This window comes from Xiphophorus maculatus, chromosome 4 (genome assembly GCF_002775205.1).
Source record: "Xiphophorus maculatus strain JP 163 A chromosome 4, X_maculatus-5.0-male, whole genome shotgun sequence".
NCBI lineage: Eukaryota > Metazoa > Chordata > Actinopteri > Cyprinodontiformes > Poeciliidae > Xiphophorus > Xiphophorus maculatus.
This window is the reverse complement of record NC_036446.1, coordinates 2,605,796-2,623,161: the sequence shown is the minus strand read 5'-3', so window position 1 is coordinate 2,623,161 and position 17,366 is coordinate 2,605,796. Positions and strand designations below refer to the sequence as shown.

At 38.5% G+C, this 17,366-nt stretch overlaps 2 protein-coding genes across 3 annotated transcripts; one reads left to right on the top strand and one right to left on the bottom strand.

Annotated features, from left to right (window-relative positions):
- Positions 1–1,555: 1,555 nt before the first annotated feature.
- Positions 1,556–5,899, bottom strand: LOC102226075 (CDKN2A-interacting protein). The gene is made up of 4 exons (XM_005808121.2): positions 5,673–5,899; positions 5,223–5,469; positions 4,181–4,305; positions 1,556–2,516 (listed from the first exon to the last, which is right to left on the bottom strand). Exons 2-4 carry the CDS (start codon positions 5,465–5,467, stop codon positions 1,933–1,935), a joined length of 954 nt encoding a protein of 317 aa, XP_005808178.1. The 5' UTR covers positions 5,468–5,469; positions 5,673–5,899; the 3' UTR covers positions 1,556–1,932.
- Positions 5,900–6,148: 249 nt separating this feature from the next.
- Positions 6,149–17,273, top strand: tubgcp4 (tubulin gamma complex associated protein 4). 2 transcript variants are annotated; one of them, XM_005808097.2, is made up of 18 exons: positions 6,152–6,330; positions 7,446–7,574; positions 7,711–7,833; positions 7,914–7,967; positions 8,045–8,101; positions 8,757–8,836; positions 8,930–9,131; positions 9,560–9,725; positions 9,796–9,920; positions 10,403–10,453; positions 10,535–10,640; positions 11,071–11,178; positions 12,086–12,230; positions 13,156–13,333; positions 14,526–14,660; positions 15,092–15,211; positions 15,276–15,415; positions 15,997–17,273. In XM_005808097.2, exons 1-18 carry the CDS (start codon positions 6,253–6,255, stop codon positions 16,001–16,003), a joined length of 2,004 nt encoding a protein of 667 aa, XP_005808154.1. In that variant the 5' UTR covers positions 6,152–6,252; the 3' UTR covers positions 16,004–17,273. The 2 variants fall into 2 exon arrangements, 1 of the variants encoding a protein (XP_005808154.1); XR_002752610.1 differs by lacking the exons at positions 15,276–15,415; positions 15,997–17,273 and having other exon boundaries at positions 6,149–6,330; positions 14,526–14,859; positions 15,092–15,180.
- The last annotated feature ends 93 nt before the right edge of the window (positions 17,274–17,366 follow it).

Below are 17,366 nucleotides of genomic sequence, written 5' to 3'. Positions count from 1 at the left end.
TTTTAAGTAAAGACAAAAAAACACTAAGTCAGTCCTGCAATTTACATCAAATTAGTTTTTATTGTCAAAAGTAACACAAAGTACCTAATTATGAAAATACAAAGATTAATTATATTAGACTCAGGTTTGAAGTTAAATGGATCAAATTTGGCAGTCAGATTCACTGCAACCTTTTCGGCTATTTTTTCTTCTTTTTTAACATTTTATTTAAAACACCAAATATTCCATCAACTGAAAAACTGCTGCAATTAAAATTAAGCTGATTTAATAGTTTTTCCAAATCAAGCAAACAAAAAATTATTTTTACACAAAAAACATTGCTTTACTATAATTAAATTTTTTAAAACCTAATTTCTTCTATATTTTCATCATTTGATCTTAATGCAGAAAAGTCAGTATTTTCATTTCTAGTTAACTGAATTCTGAATGTTATTTATCTTTAAATCTACTTCATGAAAAAGTGCAGAGATCAACACAAGTCTGTTAATAATTCTCTTTTTAATCCAAAAAAACACACAAGTTGCTCAAAACCAGCCTGGAAAAGTCAGAACTGCTCAACGCTCTCGGTTAAATTTTATTTAAAAATATATAGAAACAGGAGCACATGTGTAAACACACACCAACAGCGGAGACGCTCCTCTCAGCATCAACCTGGACCGGAACAAAAGCCACAAAAAGCACAAAAAAAAAACTAATTTCACAGCAGCCCTTTCACCCTCTCAATGTAAATCCTTCCAACATCACAAACCTCAACAACTTCAGCAAACATTTTATCCTGAAAAACAAATAAAAGCCACAGAGTTTAACTATTCGCTGTACAGAAACGCAACTACTGCAGGAATCTGGGAAATGACCGGAGACCCTCAACTCTGCGCAAATGTTTGCAGCTTTAGCTCCTATTTTTTATTAAAACTAAAAAAAAAACAACTAAACTTCAGCAGCACCAGAGACTGCCACACTGCAAAAACACAAAATCTCAGAGTATTTCTGATCTAGTTTCTAGTGCAAAACCTTAATACACTTGAAATAAAAGAAATAATTCACAAGTAACTTTTCAGCTTGTTTTTGGAAACAATTCCTTAAAAACGATGAAAAAGTAGAAGTTCTGGCCGATTATTTCACTTTTTTTTCTTATCACAAGAAAATTATTTTAATAATTAAAACAATTATGTAATTTTTTTCTAATCATATTTAACTTTTTTAAAATAGCTATTGATTATGTTTTAGAATTATGGAAATAACAAATCATTAATATTCAAATGATCAATTATTTAAATAATCATTTAATTATTTAAATAACTATTTACTTTAATAAATACTCACATATTTAAATAAGTAGTTATTTAATTTTTTTATTTAATTATTCAAGTAAAATAAGGAATTACAATTTAAAGAATTCCTTATTTAACGAATTAAATAATTCAGTTATTTTTTTTAAGTACATAATTTAAGGAATCACTGACATAAAATAAGCTCCTATATTTGACTGAAAAGTTACTTCTAAATTATTTTTGTCTTTTTTTCAAGTGCACTAAGATATTTGCACTATAAACTAGACAAAAAAAATGGTAGGATTTAGTGTTTTTGCAGTGCAGAGAGCTCCAGTCCTGGTCAAAAATAACTTAAAGTGCAATAGAGAAGGTTGAGGAAGGAAACCCTAAAATTAAAGGGCTTACTGGAACCGTCAGAAAGGAAATAGTAGCATTTCTAATCTGCTTCATTTGGATGTTTCCTGTCACTAAAAATGCTGAAACTGTTCAGAAACTAAAGTAAAAGTGATAGTTTTATTTCAACTGAGTCAAAGGTTCAACTACAAATCAGCAGCAACAAAACCAACAACATGGCCGCTTGTTACTGGTTGTAATCAGTCAAGAAGCCTTTTTTTTTGTAAATTTAACGCTTTCCTTTTGTTTTAAGATGCATCGGGTTTGGCTAACAGTCTGGACCTTCGTCTTGCGGCTCGTCCTGGAACGGGTAGCTGAGCGCCGGAGGGAAGCCCTGAGTCCGCGGCAGCTCGTCCAGCAGCACCAGATCCTCCACCTCCCTGCCTCTGTAGCGCCGCCTGCAGATCTTTACCGTCACTTTCCGGCCCTGGAACACCTTCAGTGCCTCTTTGGAAGCCATGGCCTTGGCGGCGGCTTCGTCGCGCCCGTAGCCCGTGCCCATGTAGACGGTCTGGCAGCGGATTTCGCACACGTGGCCATCCTTCTGTGTGCGTCCTGCCGGGAGGCCCTCGATGTCCTTCAGCGGCACGAACACGCACGTCACCGTCTGTTTGCACGACTCCACGCAGCTACGCAGGATCTCGAAGTGGTCCAGGTTGGGGCCGAAGCCGCCGGCAGACACCAGCTTCCACGCCACGGCCTTGTAGAGGCGGTTGAAGAAGGGCTGCTGCTCCGCCGGAGCCTGAGGTGGCGGCCCGGACTTCTGGATGGCAGACCGCGCCGCCGCTCTCCCGGACGGCCGGCTGTCGGCCTCGGTTCTGGATCGTTTCACACAACCTTCAGGGTTGCCGTCTGGGAATGAAGACAGAATGTTGTTGATGCAGAAGAAGACATGTTTAATGATGAACAAAGAGCCGATGGTGAGGAAAATATCAACCATCAACTAGAAAACTTCTCACCTGGTCACATGTTAGCGATGCAAACAATTTATCAGCTTATGATTAATGGTTGATTAATGTTTTAATAGATTAAAATTAGTTCCAAATGTGCCCTGCGACAGACTGGCGACCTGTCCAGGTGTATCCCACCTCTCACCTGAAACATTCGCTGGAGATAGGCACCTACACCCCTCCGACCCCACTAGGGACAAAGGTGTTAGAAAATAAATGAATGAATGAATGAATGGATGAATGGATGGATGGATGGATGGATGGATGGATGGCTGGCTGGCTGGCTGGCTGGCTGGCTGGCTGGCTGGCTGGCTGGCTGGCTGGCTGGCTGGCTGGCTGGATGGCTGGATGGATGGATGGATGGATGGATGGATGGCTGGATGGATGGCTGGATGGATGGATGGATGGATGGATCCAAATGATTAGCTAAGCTGTGTTCACACCAGCCCTGTTTAGACCGTTTTAATCCAACTCCAGTCTGTTTGCCTAGAAAGTCCAGTTCGTGTGATGTGTGAATACATAATTGAAGTCTGGTCCGCCTCGAAACCTCGGTCTCGGTTTGGTTGAAGTGAACTCTGGTTCGGTTTGAATACATATGTGAATGCCAAGCGGACCGGAGCCGCTCCAAAAGCAGGAAGTGAACTAAAGAACTGGCATTGCCAGCATTTCTGAAAAGATTATTGCATGATAAATAAAAACATGATTTTGAGGACTGTCCAAGTTTAATAATGTCAGAAAAACACAATTTTATGTTAATTCAATCAGCATTTAACAATTTGAATTCATTAAATTGAATTCAATTTAATGAATTCATTCAATTGAATTCAATAGAACATATTATGAAATTTAACATATTGTGAAAAATATGTTGAACATATTAATTCAACATATTATGAAAAATTTTGCCTTGTAATGAAAAAAATCTCAATTAATCCATAACTCGCATTTTATGCACCACAACTCTGGAACAAACTTCCAGAAAACTGCAAAACTGCAGAAACACTGAGTTCTTTTAAATCTCAACTAAAAACCCAGATGTTTAGAGTTACTTTTGAACCATAACAAATGAAACACTGACCAATATTTTGATGTGTAATTATGGCATTTAGCAATATATAAAATGTTTCCTGGTTTTCTCAATTGTTGACTGTGTGGTGTCTTTAATGACTTAATATTTTTGTGTTTTTATGATGCAACGCACACTGAACTGCCTTGTTGCTGAAATGTGCTATATAAATAGACTTGATTGACTGATCATACGTTTCTTTTTTTATTCAGCATATGAAAAATGTTGTCCTTTATGAAGACAATCAGTCATCTCGACACAAGAGAAAACTCAGGTTTTTAAGAAAATGGCCGCCATTAGTTGTGAATGAGATAAATCCAGATTCATTTATTTTAAGGCTTTTTAAAAAATTGAAGGCCAGTAACTGTGTAAACACTCCATCAAAATTAGATGTCCTTTTTAAAATCCCAAGTTAGAACAAACAAAACTCAAACTGCTCAATAAAACCCAACCAGCGTCACTTTTATGATTCACAATAATGGAAATGTGGTTTTCATCACCGTCTGGGGCGCTGCGCTTTCCTCTGGCTGTGATTCCGTCTTTCGTCGTTTTGTGGACCGGTGGGTCCTGGACGACGATTCCCTCGCCCATATCCTTGATCTTGTCCATGACGGCCTGCGGGTAACTGAGACGGAGAGCAGAGCAAAGTTACATCAGCCGGATGTGCAGAGAAGCTGGAAAAGCTCAGAAGGTACCGTTTTCTGGTTGTTGATTTCTAAAATTAGTAAACTTTGTTATTAACTGCTAAAAAATGTTTGACTTCATTTCTTGATGGTAAAGCTGAAAATCATCTCATTTTAGTTAAAATGGTGAATAAACACAAAGTCACTCGACAGAATATTAGGGCCAAGCAACGATTTTTAATTATCAGAATAAAGTAGTAATTTTATGAAAACTCTACACGAAAACTAACAAAAAATTTAAATGAGGATTGTTGAGCACCTTGTGAAGTTATACTTTGGTATTGGTTTTAGAGATAAATACTTAATCTTTAAACTCATCAGCATCAAATTATGACTGGAATTTGATACTCCGTTGTACAACTTACAGAAAAGACGATTTAAATAAAAACCACTTTTTGAAAGTATTCTGTTTTAATTTATTTAGTGAGAAAACACTGATTTAAATCGGAAATGGTTTGAAAATAAATCTATAAATTGTAAATTTATTTATAGTAAATAAATAAATAAGTCATCACAATAGGGCTGGGCAGTATGGCATAAAAATAAAGTTGCACAATATATTAAATTACAGACATTACTCTATATCAATGTGTGCAATATTGAAAATAACTTGATGCAAAATCTGGGAGGACATTATACTCAAAATAAGATAATATTAAACACTATTTGTGCAACAACTATAAAAAAAATTAATAGTTTTTTTTATGTATAATAGCGTTTAGTTTGTTTTATTTAATGTCATTTTAAATATATAGTTTTTATAATGCTAGCTTGGTGCTCTTGGGGTCCCCTGGTGGTGTGGAGGCACTAAGCAGCCGCTTAACTCTCATAGGCTTTGGGCCGGCCCTCAGGGACCTACCTGCAGCCAAGGAAGACGTGGTTGGCCCAGACCATGGACAGAGACAGCAGTCTGTCCAAACTGCTGCTGCAGGTCCCCGGCTTCACCGTGGGGAAAGCCTCCATGTTCCTCAGAATGAACTCCCTCCGAGCAGACCACTGCTTGTTGCTCTCACAGTAGCCCCGGAATGACTCGATCCACTGGGCCAGCTGCGGATTCTGGCTCAGGTACTCTGAGACGTCATCTCCACATCTCACCCCCGCCATCCCTGATGGACACAGGGACAGTGATTTCCAAAACTTCCGCTCTGAATCAAAGCAGCACCCAAGTTAGACCGACTCAGATTAGCATTAACCAGCATGAAAATCAAGTAAGGATAGCTTAAGCCGTTGAATATTTCGTGTTGCGCTGTTATTACCTCACCTGGTTGTTTAATTTAACTGACCAGTAATGTTAAAAAGTGGCACTCACCTGCTGACGATAAGTTGAACCAAACGTCAAGTCGAGAAACATTAGCTAAACCAGAAGGCCCACGTAGAACTACAAAGCATCGTTTATCTTACACGGGATAAGCAACAAGGCCGCCATTGTTTTGGAGTCAATATCTCCTCGTTTAACATTAAGAAACTCTCACATGCTGCGCTGTTTCTGTTGCGATACGCTGCTAGCTAGCTACATTGTCGAACAGTGACGTAAGAGCCGCGACTTAGGAGAAAAACTACAATCCCCACAACTCGGACGTAAACTACCGGCTCACATTCGCAAATGGCATAACATTCGCAAATAAAGAAAAATTTTAAACCACCCAGTCCGATTTTTGAGGCATATTTATTAATATTTTTAAAACAGACACAAACGAGTTAGCGTTGGCTAGCTTACGTTCGGCTGCTGTTGGTAACCATAGCAGCCGCGGAAGCGCTAGCGTTCATCCAGTGACGGTTTCCGGTTGTTCTCAAGTCTGATGGCGGTTTGTTTTTGTCCGTGAATGAAAAAATAAAACTCTGCTTTGAGTTATCGGGCTTTTAAAAAAATAATAATTTAAATATTAAATATGATTCACGAGCTGCTGTTGGCGCTCAGCGGATACCCCGGAACCATCTTCACATGGAACAAGCGGACAGGTTTACAGGTAAAACTGCTGCAAAATGGATTCCAGCTAGCTGTTATGTGAATTTTAAACCCTTCATTCATTCTGAGCTGTTTTTTTTATTACATGAGAGAAATGATTTGAGTAATTTAATTAAAAGACTAAAACACAAATAAATATATTCAGTCCACAGAGTTATTTGTCGTGGCTTTCAGGAAGCGAAAATCTAGTTGTCGGTTTCTCACAAACTTTAAATATTATATAAAGCCGATGAAAAATGTGAGATTTTGGCCTACATAATCATGGGTTAGACTGCTGAATAGACAGTTGTCCAGCAGACAGTCCAATAAAAGGGAGTGCTACATCCAAACATCTTAATGGGAAGTTGAGTTGAAGGAAAAGGTGGTTGTGAAAAGTTAAACAAGCAGCTGCAGATTTTCAACAGTCGCTGTTCTGAGTATCCAGGACATGAGATGCAAATGTGAGATTCCTTGTGTGAAAACATACTAGATTCTGAAATGGCGCTTTCGTCATTTCTCCACTCCCGGCAAGATTGATGGTTATCTAAAATGCTTTCCCACTTGAGATTGTGAACAGACTTTCTTTTTAGGATTAAGGACTTCAAATAGTTTAGAAATGGCCATGTAACCCTTCCCAGATTGATGAGCCGCAGCAGTTTCCTCTCTAAAGCATCAGGAATTCTGTGTACACTGCAAAACACAGAATCTTACCAAGTATTTTGGTAGAATTTCTAGTGCAAATATCTTGGTACATTTGAAAGAAGACAAAATTTATTTACAAGTAACTTTTCAGTAAATAATAATTAATGTTGATGAATAAGTAGAAGTTTCACTGGCAGATTATTTCACTTTTAACAAGACATTTTTCCATATTATATTAAAAAAATGGAACTAGAACTTTTTCATCCCTATTAAGGCATTAATAGGGATGAAAAGAAAGAAAAAGATCCTATATCTTGCTGAAAAGTTACTTGTTTAGTTTTGTTCTATTTAAAATGAACTAGGATATTTGCACTAGAAACTAAACAAAAGTTCTTGGTAAGAGTTTATGTTTTTGCAGTGCTTGGTGAGGTTATATTAGTTTGACAAACTGTAATTTTTATCTCAGTTAAACGTGATATGTGGTTTCTCTCCTAGGTGTCCCAGGACCTTCCCTTCCTTCACCCCAGTGAGACCAGTGTCCTGAACCGGCTGTGTAAACTGGGCTCAGATTACATTCGCTTCACTGAGTTCATAGAGCAGCACACCGGCCACGTTCATCAACAAGTGAGTCTCTATGTTACATAACTTTACTTCCACATTAAAGTTGGCAAAAATGATGAACTCAATGAGTCCAACTGCCCATTTAATTCATGTTTACCTGGAATTGTTTAACTTTAAATTAAAATGTTGTGTTTTTCAGGAACATCACACCAACCAGCCGAACCAGACGGGTCTTCATGGAATCCACCTGCGAGCGTTTTGCACCGGACTGGACTCTATGCTGCAGCCGTACCGACAGGCGCTGCTGGACCTCGAACAGGAAGTAAGATCACCGCGCAGCCAAAGACTTCGCCTAGCTTAGCACACAACAGGACGCTCGTTTAACTTCCGCTTATGTTTCAGTTCCTGGGAGACCCACATCTGACGATATCACACGTGAATTACAAGCTCGATCAGGTAACTCAGGGAACGAACGATTAAGTATTTTACAAATGTGACAGTTTGACTGAACTTTTGCTTTTTTTTAAATTAAGTTTCAGTTGCTGTTTCCCTCTGTTATCGTGGTGGTGGAAACTATAAAGTCACAGAAGGTAAGAAGCGTTTATGAGGAGTTTATGATCTAAAACATTTCATTTTGATGTATACTGATGGCCACAATAACCCTGCGATGATAATTGTGATTTGGTATATAATGCAGCTCTTCATAATTTAACCCTTTTCAGAAACTCATTGGAGATTTTTGACATATCTTCTGATATTAGAAGACTGGTTTTCTTCATATCTGAGTGAGTCCTTGTCACTCAGATATGACAAAGAAAACCAGTGACAAGGACTCCATTTCTTCCTTAAATGGACTCCTGTATAGAGCTAAATTAGGGCCATAAAATTTGTTAAAAAAACAAAACATAAAGAAACAAAAAATATTTTAAAACTAAAATAAAGTTTGAAACTAAAAAAATGAAACTTTTAAAAAGTTTCAGCTTCAAAACTGAAAACTTTTTTCCAGTTTTTATCTTTATTTTCAGTATTTTTTTCACGTTCAAAACGTTATTTTTTCAAATTTTGTTTCAAAAATGTATTTCACTTTTAAAACTTTTTTTTTTTCCAGATTCAATTAACTTTTCAGTTTCAAAACTTGTTTTAGGCCATTTTTTTTTCTTTTGAACAAACTTTATGGCACCAATTTAGCTCCATTCTCATGTTTTTAAAATGCAGTCGGTTAACAGAGTCGTCTGGCTGTTTTAGATCCATGGCTGTCAGATCCTGGAGACGGTGTACAAGCACAGCTGCGGGGGGCTTCCTCCAGTGCGCATGGCTTTAGAAAAGTAAGTCCGCGCCCGTTTCAAAGTTTTTTTCTGTTTAACTCTGAGATGCAGAACAAAACCCTCCTCTTGTGCTTCTCTTCATGCTTCCTGCAGGATTCTGGCCGTGTGTCACGGTGTGATGTACAAGCAGCTCGCCGCCTGGATGCTGCACGGGCTGCTGCTGGACCAAAGCGAAGAGTTTTTCATCAAGCAGGGCCCCAGCGCAGGAGGCGCCGCCGCCAACCAGGACGAGGAGGAGGAGGACCTGGGCCTGGGCGGTCTGAGTGGAAAACAGCTGAGAGAGCTGCAGGACCTGGTGAGGCGCTGCAAACAGAACTTTACTGCTTCAAATCTTACCTAAAGAATGGTAACAAATTTTGCTGGACGATAAATTTCCTCAAAAATTGTTGCCATAAATGAACATTTTATTTTAATATAAATGTAATGACATAATAATAATGCAGGGACACATTCTCAGAGGTCAATAAACTTTAAATTCCAATGAACATTTAACACTGGAACTGGAAGACATTTTAAATATCCAAAATAAATAAACAAAACAACAAATAAAAGGAATTATGACATTTTTTTGAAATTGTTCTTCAATAAAGGTGATAAGGATTAAAGTCGCATCAAGATCTGCTGTTTTCTGTTTTTATGATGCATAGAACTTTGTAGTGCCTTGTTGCTATTAAAATAAAATAAACTTGACTTGATGGTTTCTAACTTTTGTCTTTTGCTCAGCGGCTGATCGAGGAGGAGAACATGCTGGCGCCGTCTCTGCAGCAGTTCTCTCTGCGAACGGAGATGCTGCCGTCTTACATTCCCATCCGGGTGGCAGAGAAGATCCTGTTTGTGGGCGAGTCAGTTCAGATGTTTGAAAACCACAACCACAGCCCGTCCAGAGCTGGTACTGACCCGCAGACCTGCGCCCAGCATCGTGAGAGCGCCTCCTGGTTCTGATCACTGTTCTGTTTCAGGCTCCATATTGAAACACCAGGAGGACGCGTTTGCTGCCGAGCTGCACAGACTCAAACAGCAGCCTCTGTTCAGCTTGGTGGACTTTGAGAATGTGATCGACGGGATCCGGAGCACGGTGGCCGAGGTCGGTTCAGATGTTTGAAATAACATTTTTCTTTTCCAGCAGCCATTGTACGTGCTGGAACTCTGCTTGGGTTGCTAGGTAACAGGCTGGAGTTGCTAGGTAACGAGGTAGTGCCTGCTGACCCATCACATTACATCTGACGGGCTTTAAAAACGGCTCCAGAAACACTTTTAAGTTATTGCCAAAAAAACGGCTTTTTTTTTTTTTTAAGCACTTGGGTTGTTTTTTAGAAACAATAAAAACCCAAATGGGAGAGCAAACATATGCAAAATGTGAATTTGTATAATAGGCCCCCTTTAAAAGTCAATTTTTGGAACTTTTGAAACCCAAGGAGATCATTGGTGGAAAGAAAATCCTGATTTTCCAAAAATTAAATCTTCAGAAAGCACTAATTTTATTGATCAGTAATGGGTTAATCGCCCAGCCCTACCGCCGGCACCTTGCCTGCTGGCCGGTCCAGATCACGTCTCTCTGCTCTGCAGCATCTCTGGACTCTGATGGTGGAGGAGGCGGATCTGCTGGAGCAGCTCAAGGTTTGTGGTCATGCCGTTTGTTTTCTGGAGCAGAGATCTTTGAAGGATGGATGTGTGCTGACGTTTCCCGGCCTCTTCCAGATCGTTAAGGACTTCTACCTGTTGGGCCGCGGGGAGCTCTACCAGGTTTTCATCGACCTCGCCCAGCAGATGCTGAAGGCGCCGCCAACAGCGGTCACTGAGCACGGTAAATATGGCTGCCGAGACACTCACACCCAGGGGTTAGCACAGTTATTTCTGTTTGGCTTTCTTTTTTCTCTTTCCTTCCTTTATTTCTTTGTCTTTAGATTTTGTCTTGTCTTTCATTCTTTCTGCTTGTCTTTCTTTCCTTTGTTTCTTTTTATTGTTTTTGTTTATCTTTCTGTTTGTCTTTTGTTTTATTTTTCTTTCTGTTTTTTGTTTGTCTGTTTTTCTTTTTTACTTTCTGTTCAATTCTGTTTCTTTCCTTTTTATGCTGTTTGTTTTCTTGTATTTTATATTTTTCTTTTTGGGTTTTAGTTTTTTTTATTGTTTCATTGTCTGTTTATTTTCCTACCTTCTGGCTGGTAAATGTGTTTAAAGTTATTTTTAAAATTTATTTTGCAGTTTTCACATGTTTCTGTGCTTTCTGCCTTCAGACGTTAACGTTGCCTTCCAGCAGGCGGCGCACAAGGTTCTCCTGGATGACGACAACCTGCTGCCTCTGCTGCACCTCACTGTGGACTACCAGGGGAAAGACGCCAAAGGTCAGCTCACAACCTCACTGCAAACAACAAACCATTCAGCCGATCAGCGGAGAAACATCGGCAGCAAACGCTACCCGGTGATTTAAAGGCTGGTTGGAGAGTTTGTGAGGCAGAAATATTTGTTCTCATATATAAAAATGTTTTTTTTATTTTTGGAATAATTTATGCCTTTTAAGCTGAAAATGTGGTAATTATGATGCCAGAAGTTTCCTTTCTGGTACCTTTTCTTTCAAAGTACTTATTCTGAAGTACTTTCTGGTACCTTGGGAGTATTTTAAGAACATTCTTCTGCTACTTCACAAGGTTCTTTGTTTGAAACTTTTATTAAATTCTAGTATACTGAAGAAAAAAGCGCCAGCCGGTTATTTTTATGTACTTTCTGTAACATTTGAGGCATTTGAAAGTTTTTGGGGGATTACAGGCTCCATTCATCATCTTATAGTGTATTTTGTAGTACTTTTTTTGTACAACTTATTGAAAATTATCGTCACCTAACTTAGTAATCAATTAATCGTTAGCATACAGACTGTAAAAAAGGCCATTTCCAGAAAGAGCAACACACTCAGACCAGTAAATAATCCAAAACTGTACAAAAATGATACATTTTGCATTTTAAGACTAAAAAAATTGCCTGTTTGTAAATATATTCTACCCAAAACTCTTCAAGTTCCAGTTTTAGCTTCACCCAGTTCAAATTCTGTAGTGGCAGCGACACACAGAGGTTACAGAAAATTCAGAGAAAACAGAAAAAGTTAACAATCATAAATAAATTAATTAAGACTCCTCAGTTAAAACATTTACAGACAGACGATTCATTTTCAGAAGAGCCTAAAAACATTTAGAGCTCCTTTAGTTTCATGTTTTCTGAAGCTGGTTCCAGTGAGATTTATTCTGGTTTGTGTTTCAGAGGCGTCGGGTCCCAGAGACGGAGCCACTCCTCCTCAGGACTCGTCTCCTCGGGAGGCTCCGCCCACCGGCTGGGCGGCCCTCGGCCTGGCCTACAAGGTCCAGTGGCCGCTGCACATCCTCTTCACTCCCGCCGTCCTGGAGAAGTGCGTATCATTAAAGGGGCAGTACCACGTAAAATCTACTTTTTGCAAGGTTTTATCTAGCATAAGAGGTGCTAAATACCTGCTAATACATTCCTACCATTCTTTAACAAACTTTAACTGCCCCATAAAACATTATTTTACAAAAACAGTGTTTTAACTATCACTCATGATACATAAAATACACTTATTACGCACAGAAAAGACTTCATACCTTCTCTCACGGGTTCCAAACGGAAAGAGAGACCATCTGGAAGCGTGGGAAAACATTTCACCCACGGTAACGGTACGATCCGTTAAACTCACAACAACCTGAGAGGTTAATACACTCAACAGCAAAGATAACAATTCACAGTTACAGTCACAACAACACATTAAATGCAAATGAAATCATAATTTCAAAATCGGAAATTACCCTGCTGTTTTACAGTGAAACTGACGTCTTTTCAAAATAAAAGCTCATATAATTTCCTTCCGCAATAAACTTCCCCTTTTACAATTACACTGCTACACATTCATGTTTGACAAATCTACATGGCAACTATTCAAATGTGCAAAATGGCTCCTCCCCCTCTCAGCTCTTTCAGACTAGCCAACAGCAATTAGCAAACACCTGGTGGAGCCAAACATCTGCTGAGCTCATTATAGGAGCTACTTCTCAGTAAAAACATTGTTCAAGGGTTAATAAAGGAGCCATGTTGGGACGACTTCTAGAAAGAGAAGGTTCTTCTTAAAGAGACAGAGGCCCAGTTTCAAGGGGTTAAATCAGGAAGTAAAATTTATTTGATTAGGGTTAAGTTTACATAGTTACTTGATTATACTATAAAATGATCATTTGTCTCTGGAAAACACAGAGCACCGGCCCTTTAAGCAGCTCTAATCTCTGGGTTTCTGACGTCAGCCTTCATCTCCACTTCCTGTGCGTCAGGTACAACGTGGTGTTCAGGTACCTGCTCAGCGTGCGGCGGGTGCAGTCGCAGCTGCAGCACTGCTGGGCTCTGCAGATGCAGAGGAAGCACCTGAAGTCCAGCCAATCAGATGCAGTGAAGTGGAGGCTCCGCAACCACATGGTGTTCCTCATCGACAACCTGCAGTACTACCTACAGGTAAAACTAGATCTGGGCGATAGGTCCGTTTTATTGATTATACAAATTTGTTTATTTTTTTTAAATATCTGGATTTTTGTTTTTCACCAAAGAACTCCTTGCTGATGTCAGCAGGCCCAGGGTGGCCATCTTGTTTTACAGCTTTTATTTATTTGGAGTTTGAATTCAGATCAACTCTACGGAGTACAATTAGGGCCAGGCTAAGATTTTAATTACGAGAATACAGAAGTAGAACAATAAAGTCGAAATAATATGAGAATAAAGTTTTAATACTACCAGAATAAAGTCACAATACAAGGAGAATGAAGAGATGTTTTCACAAAAATACCAAAAAATTTAAATGAGGAATGTTGAACATCTTTTTTAAGTTATACTTGATAACTATAGAAGCGTTTTCCTTATTAAAAAAACTTTTTTTGTCGTAATATAAAATGTTCTGGTAAAATCGCTTCTGTATTCTGGTAATACTATAACTTTATTCTCCTAATTAAACCAAAATTCTCTTATCCTGGCTTTAATACTCCATTGTACAATTCACAAGAAGGATGACTGAAATAAAAACCTCTTTCTGGAAATACTTTCTGTCATATGTAATTTCTTTTTTAGAGAAGAAAGTGAGAAAATCGGATCTGGTATGAAAAACATCAGATGTTATTTTTCAGCCTAGACAAGATGTTGGTTCAGAGTTGTGCTGCTGGCGAACAGTCAGACGCTGCAGCCAAATGCTGCAAACAATTAACCGACTTCTTGATTAATGGTTTATTAGATTAAAATGAGTTTCAATCTATTAACTAAAAGTGTCCTATTAGACCTTTTTAGTGTTGTAGTATAACCGCATTCCAGCTGAGGGCGCTGCTGCTCATCCTTATCCAGCTGTTACAGAGTTAAAAATGGCGGCCATAACCGAGTCCGGAGTTACAAATGCACTTTATGCAGTTTTGTTTTGAAATATAAACATATAAAAAATCTGGTTCACAATGAAAAATTATGTAAAATTTCATGCTTCATGTTATGGAAATGCAGTCGATTGTCTTCCTAGAGGAGAAAACTCAGGTTTTGAAGAAAATGATGGCTTATAAATTATCCATTATTTTATAAGGTCGACTAACTTTAGTCGTCATCAAAAGATAAGATCAGTCAACGTTGGGTCATTAATTGATCATTTGAATCGCTAACGGCTTGTCGTCTCCAGGTGGACGTCCTGGAGTCTCAGTTCACTCAGCTGCTGCAGCAGATCAACTCCACCAGAGACTTTGAGAGCATCCGGCTGGCCCACGACCATTTCCTCAGCAACCTGCTGGCTCAGTCCTTCATCCTGCTCAAGCCGGTACGTCATTTGTGCTGCTTTTGTTCTAAACATATTAATGATAGTTTAAAGATAAAAAGTTCAACCACACCATGTTACCCAAATCAAGTTGATGTCAATTGTTTGTGCTGCATTTTTTTTGTGCTGCATTTGTTTTGAAAATATTCTTGAAAGCTAAATGTGAGGCTGGAGTGGGAATGATTGACCTCGGATGACCTCTGTAAGTATTTTAATTATTATCTTTAAAATAATAGCAACACAAACTAAAATCTTTGCTGCACAAACATTTTGCTTGATTCCAACTTTCATTAATATCTTCAAAGCGAAAGCATCATAAGAAAATCAGTTTTGCTGCACAAACATGGCTGAGTTGACTGACACTAAGTTGTTAGATTTGAAGAAGGTCAAAGGTCGTCCAGTTGGCGTCTGACCTCCAGTGCGTTCGCCTGCAGGTTTTCCACTGTCTGAGTGAGATCCTGGAGTTGTGTCAGAGCTTCTGCTCTCTGGTGGGGCAGAGCGTGGCGCCGCTGGACGAACGCGGAGCGGCTCAGCAGCTGGACCTGCTGGTGAAGGTAAGCCCCGCCCACCCGGCGCCGGCCGCGGGTCCGACTCGATGCTGACGCCGTGTCGTTTCAGGGCTTCCGGCGCCAGTCGTCCCTGCTCTTCAAAATCCTCTCCAGCGTGAGAAACCATCAGATCAACTCGGACCTGGCGCAGCTGCTGCTGCGTCTGGACTACAACAAGTACTACACACAGGCCGGCGGCACGCTGGGCGGGTACGACCCACACTGCAACCAGAACCTCCTACAGCAAATACCACGGCGACGCAGGGCCAGTGTACATAGAAAGGAAAAAGGGAGAACATTTCTGCCAAGAAAAATCACACATTTGGAGAAGAATATCAGAAATTTTCTAGAAAAAACTCAGATTTTGAGATTAATCTCTTTCCTTTTTTTCAAGTTTCTGAGTTTGAGCAGTTAAAAATTTTTTAGAAATTTGAGTTTCAAAAGAACTCAAATTTATAGAAAATTTTAGTTCTTTAAATTCTTAACGTTTAAAACTGTAACTCGACTCAAAAATGGAATTAAAAACCAAATTTTTTGATTCTTTTCTTTTTTGTTTTACTAAAAGGGTAGCAAAAAAGCTTGCTACCCTTTAGCAAGTTTTTTTTTAATTCTAGCTAATGTTCGACTTTTTAAACTCAGAAATTTCTTGTTTTTTCTCTAAAAGTTCAGAAATTAACATAGATTTTTCGGCGTAAATTTACTTCTTTTTTTATGTAAAATGGCCCTGATCTGCTGTCGTAGGATGATTCAAACTATCTAATAATCTAATCTAATAAAATCTTTCTTTCCAGGGTTTAAGAGAAGCAGGAAGACGATCAAATAGCCAGAAAATTAACCTCGATCTCAAACTCCTCTGGACTCGTTGCTTCAATCTCCGTTTGGACTTTTCACACAAGTAAAGCAGCATTTAAGGCTCATTTCTCACATAAAAGAATATTTAAGCTGCTTAGTAAAGTACAGACTGCAAGATCGGAAGAATTTAATATATATTTTTGGGCTGAAGTACTGGGAATGTTGCACATAAGGCTGTGGTTAGGGTTCTCCTGCTTGGACACACTAGCAGGCTCATTAAGACGCCTGCAAGAACAAATAAGTCATAGTGAAATACTTCTTTCATAAAACTGTAATAAAATTTGAAAAAAAAAAGATTGGCTGATCTATGAATCAATCAGTTGCAGCACTGCAACTTATTAAATGCCCACATATTCCTTGAAATAAAATTTATTCAAATTTCAATGTCAATATTTAAATGTATGTTCAATTTCATAGAGAATCATGTTAATCTAATCTATTTAATGCATTTATATTCTTTTTCTTTTCATAATTTAGAAAAGTATAAATATTTGACTTTATTTCATTCTGAAGGTATTTTGGGGCTCTTCATACCTGCAGTGTGATGTGAGGATTTAGTGTCTCCATCCAGGTGTGTTCAGCTGGGAGGATGAAGGTATTAGAGCCAAAGTAGATGAGGACAAAAATAATAAATTTTCACTAAACAACTCAGGAAATCTTTCATTGCTAATAACTGAAATTTTTACTTGGAAATTTCTGAGTTTGAAAAGTGGAAAAATTCAGTTTTAGAACATTTCTGATTACTCTCAAAATTAGTCTTTCCTAGCAAATTTTTGTCTTCAAATTAAAACATTTCCAAGTTGTTGTTTTTTTAATAAAAGTTTGGAGATTATTCAATATTGTTGAATTTTTCAGCAGGAAAATTTACTTTTTATTTCCTCAAAAAAGAAACACAAAATATGTCCTGGTTTTTTTAATTAGCATGGTTTTGACTTTCCGAGGTAAGAAATTGCTGAGATTTAGCTCAACATTTTAGGTTTTTTTTCAGAAAAAAACTTTCCAAGCTCAGAAATAGCTAAGTTTTTTCAAGAAAACTTCTGAAAAAAAATCTCAACAGCTGAATTTTTGCAGAAATTTACTCTTTGCCTTCTACCTTAATGGCTCCAATACGCCGTCGTAAGGGAGAAACTGAAACATGTAGGAAGCTTTTTGGGCCTTTTATATGTGATCAGTTTCCATCCAGACTCAAAAATGATTTTATATAATTAAATACCAACATGAGTCTTTTTTGTGCAGCTTTTGCAGATATTCTGTCCAGCGCGTAACTGATATATCTTATGTAAATGTAGACATATTGTGTAAAAATAAA